At 36.1% G+C, this 6,187-nt stretch overlaps 1 protein-coding gene across 1 annotated transcript; it reads right to left on the bottom strand.

Annotated features, from left to right (window-relative positions):
* Positions 1-5,225: 5,225 nt before the first annotated feature.
* Positions 5,226-5,589, bottom strand: LOC131167650 (arabinogalactan protein 23). Its single transcript, XM_058126449.1, has one exon. It carries the CDS (start codon positions 5,504-5,506, stop codon positions 5,333-5,335), a length of 174 nt encoding a protein of 57 aa, XP_057982432.1. The 5' UTR covers positions 5,507-5,589; the 3' UTR covers positions 5,226-5,332.
* Positions 5,590-6,187: the final 598 nt, after the last annotated feature.

Genomic DNA, 6,187 nt, shown 5'->3' with positions numbered 1-6,187 from the left:
TTTCTCAGAATTTCACATCACATAAACTCATCACATTTCTCATCATCTATCTTCTCATACTCAGTATTCACAGATAATTCATATACACTGTTCTCATATTATACATTGGTTAAATTAACAATTATGCATTTAGAACTCACTACCACATGGATAATCACTATCATGCTTCCCCCCATGACGGGTTGTATGGCCCGTAGGCTGGACTTAGCCCTGGTCGGCCCACCAGAGTTAAATCAATAACAACCTCTTCAGTCTGTAAGTCAAATTGGCTGTTCCCATACTTGTCTAGACTCCAGGGGGACTTTACCCTTCTCTACACAATCGACCATCTTGTCTTCACACTCTCTCTAAGACGTGTGGGTGCACTAACTCTTCAGAAATCACACATAACAGTACTGTGCCTACTATGGTCCACCGGAGTTCTTAAATCATACATTGCAATTTAACATTCACATTCTTATCACGCCCCAAACCCGCAGGTGGGGCCAAGGTGTGAATAAAGTAACCTAACTTGTCTCTATATCAATTTAAAACATACATGATACGATACAAAAGAGGGTCTGACTCCGTGGGGTGAATAGATGCCCGCATACATACACATAACCATCTATACTTATCCAAGGTACGCAGCGGAATACGGTCTTTTATACAATAACAGTATCATACCAGAGTCTATACAAGCTAAGATACTCATTTCCATAATACAAAACATACTCCAGGTGTCTACAAAAACCATCTCGACAACTTGGGTACAAAAACCCGTACCTAGTAGGTACTAGTAGTAGCTAACGACACCCCTGCTCCCAGATGCTAAGATGCTAATTACGGCTACCTGAAGAACCTGAAAAACATTGTACGTACATTCAGGGTGAGACACCTCTCAGTAAGGAAGAAAGCAGGTTATATTAGTGTGTGACATACCAATGTTATTATACATACTTTATAACACTATAAAATATGATACAGTTCAAAACATTTACATACAGTTTCATACAGATACATACAGTTCCATACAATTCCAGTATTTTCACAAAAACCATTCCAGTACATACGATACCCAAAACATATGGTCAGTGTCGTCACACTAGTTCGCAAGTACACAAGGTCACCTCGTCTCACAATGATTACATTGCTACGTACGCAACTACGTTGCCACGACCGAGGCCCACAGTGATTATATTACTCCATACGCAACTACACAAGGTCACCTAGTCTCACATCGATTACATTGCTACATACGCAACTATGATGCGATGACTCAGACCCACAGTGATTACATTGCTACATACGGTGTAGAACACACCCTTCGGTGACCAACCGGAACATACTGGTGATATTTCACACCCCGGATATAGAGCCGGCCACTCTTGCCCACGGTAGTTATTCGATACATGGCTGTTTTACAAATCCTTAAAATCATTTTGGAACTCACGTTCCTATACATTTCAGCGTACGGTAATTAGCCGCCACGTAACTGTTTTACAAATACCTGGAACAAATACATACAACCATACCACACTTATTTGGTTTACGACAAATCATATCGTTTACAAATTCAAGTATACAGTTTATGCAAATATGGATTACGATCACCTCAATAATACAATTTCAATGTAACTAACAGTTTTCCAAACCAAGTAGAGATGATACCCGAAATCCCCAATTTTCCCAAAAACTGTAACCCGAAAATCCCATATTTTTACCCTATAGATTTCCCTAAATAAGTAGCCATTATATACATACGATTGTAGCCTACAAGCTTACCGATTCTGATTTTAAAAATAAACTGATATAAATAGAATCTCCTTACCTTAACCCGAATTCCAACTACGAAATCTACGGTCCTCAAAACTACGAACCGAGACTCCAAAACCTACAAACCACAGTACAATACATACTTACAATCTGTACTACTACACATATTCTGAATTAGAAATGAAAATCGAGCCTTACCTCGATTTTAGCCCAAAACCCAAAATCGCTTGAAACGAGATTTCGATCTGCTAGAAACGTAGAGAATCATTTCCTGATCCTCGCAGTATCATTGGATTTACGAATCGGGCAATGATTGACAAAGAAAACTAGAGAGAGAGTGTGTAGGGAGAGAGAGAGAGAGAGAGAGAGAGAGAAAGAGAGAGAGAGAGAGAGAGAGAGAGAGAGAGAGAGAGAGAGAGAGTTTAGAGAACTTAGTCCCAAAGCAACGCAAAATCTCATTTATAGCACCTTTGACCCGAGTGGATTCGTCGACGAATTGGTGTCCTCATCGACGAATTCTTCACTAGCTTCGTCAACGAGTCGGTTACCTCGTCGACAAGCCAAATATTTCAATTTTTTCCTGAACCTCTCGTTATTCACTCTTCGACGAGCTTCTGAATTTCATCGACGAGAAGCCTTCAACCTTCGTCGACGAATTACAGCCTCGTCGATGAAGTCTGTGAAATTCCATTTTTACTCCTCTTTTACATAAAAATCCATATATCACGGTGCGGGTTCTTACAATTTTGCTCTGATTAAATAATTCACATGCAATATAAACCCAATACATTTCATTATTTCCAATATGTCATACATATATCATAACTCAACTCAGTATATTCATTTTACTTATGCTACACATTTTAAATAATGCACATAATTATATCATCTAAAATAATAAGCCAACCATGTTCATCATTTGTTTTACTAAAAATACACGTCATTACTTTAATCATTTCATTTTCGCAAAAATAACTAGCAACATTGCCCTAGGCTCAAAAATCATAGTTTAAACGGATGGCTTTCAATAGTCGCAGGATAATCATATAAATACACAAATAATTTTTAAACGGTGAAATTTACAAATCTACTGGCTTAATTTATTTTCCTTACCTAATTTCCTGAACTACGCAAGCAGGGACCCCGAAATGATGCCTGCGGCACTCACCTGAATCCTGTTTCAATAATCCTAGTTTATCAACTCAAATCCTAGATTAAAGCCTATTAAACATTCCCAAGCCCATAAACCCCATTTAAATAATCATATACTAGACAAATAGTCCATTTATACCCTTACCTCAACTTTAAGGTGATGCCTGGAAAGACCTAACTCGTTCAAAAATCCACTCCACTAGAGTTGTAGAGAATTTTCCCCAGATCCTTGTGGCAACTTCCAATTGTCGATTATGGTGATGAATGGCGAAATATCGAAGAAAAAGAGTGAGGGGCGTCGTTTTAGAGAGAGAAGGAGGGAAATTTTAGGTTTCTTAATGACTAAGAAATGAGAAATTCTATTTATAGGTCGTTGACTTGGCCAACGTCGACGCCAACCTCCTCGACGAAATATCGAAGAAAAAGAGTGAGGGGCGTCGTTTTAGAGAGAGAAGGAGGGAAATTTTAGGTTTCTTAATGACTAAGAAATGAGAAATTCTATTTATAGGTCGTTGACTCGGCCAACGTCGACGCCAACCTCGTCGACGAAATGTAGTCTTCGTCAACGAGTTGCAGAAGGTCGTTCGTCGACGAAAGAAGGACTTTCGTTGATGAACCCTAAGCCTGAAATTTCCTAACATTCGGGATCTCTTCATTGACAACGCTTGAACTTTGTCAATAAACCATAGGAGAGCATTCGTCGACAAAAATAGGAGATTCGTCGACGAAGCCTACTCTTTTCCCTTTTTAAATTCCCTTTTTTATTTTTTTTATTCATTTCTTTTATTTTCTAGGTTCGGGTTTCTACATATGTATAAGTTAGGGAAAAAGACATTAACTTTTCTTATATATATATATATATATGTATATATATATATATATATATATATATATATATATATAAGTTAGGGCAAAAGACATTAACCTTTCTTGAGATTTGGTAAAATAATAATAATAATTTTTGTTAAGGTTTCAAATATTTTAGGCTGGGACCACCTTTGAGATTTCAAAAAGTTCAAGGACCTCCTCTATCAAACCGCGGTTTTGTGATTATTAGTAACGGTTTTAAACCGTCTCTAATAACCTTATTTTTTGTCGTGCACAAATCTTCTCTCATATTTTGCAAAATGACAATTTTTTTAGGAGAGATTTGTGACATTTTTGAAACCTTAGGGAGACTTGTAGTATTTTTAAAACTGTAACGAAAATCTCTATCTTTTTGCCAAATCTCGTGAGTGGTCTCTGTCTTTTTCCCAAACTTCATGGGAGGTGAGTGTTTTTTGCCCTAAAATTTATTAACATCAACTTAGACATTCTCATATAGTTCGATTTTTCAAATTGGATAAAACCTATATTTATATATAACTCTATATGGTTCTATTTCAATTTCAAATGATCGATACAACCTATATTTATAAGTCATAGCTAGAGAAAATTTTTTTTTATCGCCCAAAATCTCAAACTGAACAAAGCCTTTGAAAATCAAAGGCGAATGTGACTAACTCCATAATTCTCTCTTGATAAAGTAAGATAAGGTAATTGAAAATTACCAAGAAAAAAAAAACATAGATTTGGGATGAGCCATTAAATTGAACATTTTCAATTCTATATTTTTTATGGGGATTATATCAATTTAAATTTAGATTTATGCAAATACTCATATATAGATGAGGTTTCTATTAAGAGTCTTGGATCCAGTTAGTTGATCTGCCTAAACTCTATTATTTTTTTCTCAAAATTTTTTTATGCTAGCTAGGTGTTCTAGGGAAAATAATAAAAGAAATATCTTCTTCCATACACATGTTCATGTGCCCATATTTTAGATATTAAACATTTGAAAAATTGATTTTACATTCATTAATATCAAGCATGTAAAGAGAGGGATCCATTATCAATATGTTTTAGAATTTAGAACATAGGTGCACAGATACATACGTGAAGGCAAAGGTCCTTGTACAATATTTCTTGTATTCGAGTTAGAGGTAATCAACATTAATCAAGTGGTAACAGTGAGTTTTGGAATAAGCCCTTAACTTAGATGTCATTCTATTGTTTTGATTTGTCACATCATGAAACCTATATTTATGCATACACTCATCAATTGAGAACATACATTTCCAATTTAGCTGCCCAAGAAATATTCAGATTAACTACTGAATAAACGCCTTTAATTTTTTTTTTTTTTAAGATATCGAAAAAAAAAAGAGCAATATAAAGCAAATAAAGTCTGATGAAAGAAAGGGAAGAAAGTAGATTGAATTGGCAAGATGATCATGAACTAACAATTAATATCAAAACAAATATTAACACTCCATGAATGCTGTCAATTCTTTCTCGTTTTATTCCTCAATCTCAACTCTTCACATCAATTATTATTGCATCTTATTGATTTTCCGAGCTCATTATTAATTACCCAAATATGAATTTACAAGTAGAAAGCAAAGAAAGACAAGACAGAGGCTCCGACCAAGGACCCGACGACGGGCAAGGTGGCAGAGGAGCCGCTGGAGGGGCCGGGGGCGGGAGCCTCAGTGGCCAACACAGCGCTCATCGACGCCGCGGCGACGAGGACGGCACAGGTCATCTTCTTCATGTCCATGATGGATTGATGTCGGAGATGTGTTGATCGAAACCCGCCGGCGATATGGAAATGAACAGATTAAGTCTCTCTGGTTCGTTACTTTCTGCGGGGCTCGATGAAGAAATGAAGATGGAGGAGGGGAATTTATAGCGAGAAGTAAGGTTATTTTTGGGTTATAGGTAGTTACGTGTTTGGTTTTGCATGCATGCATGGGGTTAGGGCTAATTTTGGAAACTTAATTTCTATGGACACATGCATTAATGGTTTGAGAGTTGACAAGGTGTACACGTTCGAATGGACGGTGCCCCCCCAAGACCTGACCGGGTATTAATGTACTATTTGTACGCGTTATATTTGGTGCACAATTGAAATTTAGTATTTTGTTTTTTGGAGGGCGAGTTAATTGTGGTTTAAAATGGAAATAATTAATAAATTGGGTAATTAAAAACACATAAAGGGTCATAAATAGTTTTTTTTCTAAAATAAATAAAAAAAAAAGGGTTTTGAAAGGGAGGAATTATTTGTTGGGAAAGTCACAATGTAATATTTTTAGTTGTGTTTTTTGATTATAAAATGTCTAACCTATTTTCTTGATAAAGTAAGTTTAGTCAGCTCTAATCAATGTTATACATATTTTTTTAAAGTACTATGCAATAAATTAATATGTTCATGCATACGAGACATGTTCTAAATTTGTGC

Source organism: Malania oleifera, chromosome 11, assembly GCF_029873635.1.
Source record: "Malania oleifera isolate guangnan ecotype guangnan chromosome 11, ASM2987363v1, whole genome shotgun sequence".
NCBI lineage: Eukaryota > Viridiplantae > Streptophyta > Magnoliopsida > Santalales > Ximeniaceae > Malania > Malania oleifera.
The sequence above is the reverse complement of the archived record's forward strand: the minus strand, read 5'-3'. Positions and strand labels throughout refer to the sequence as shown.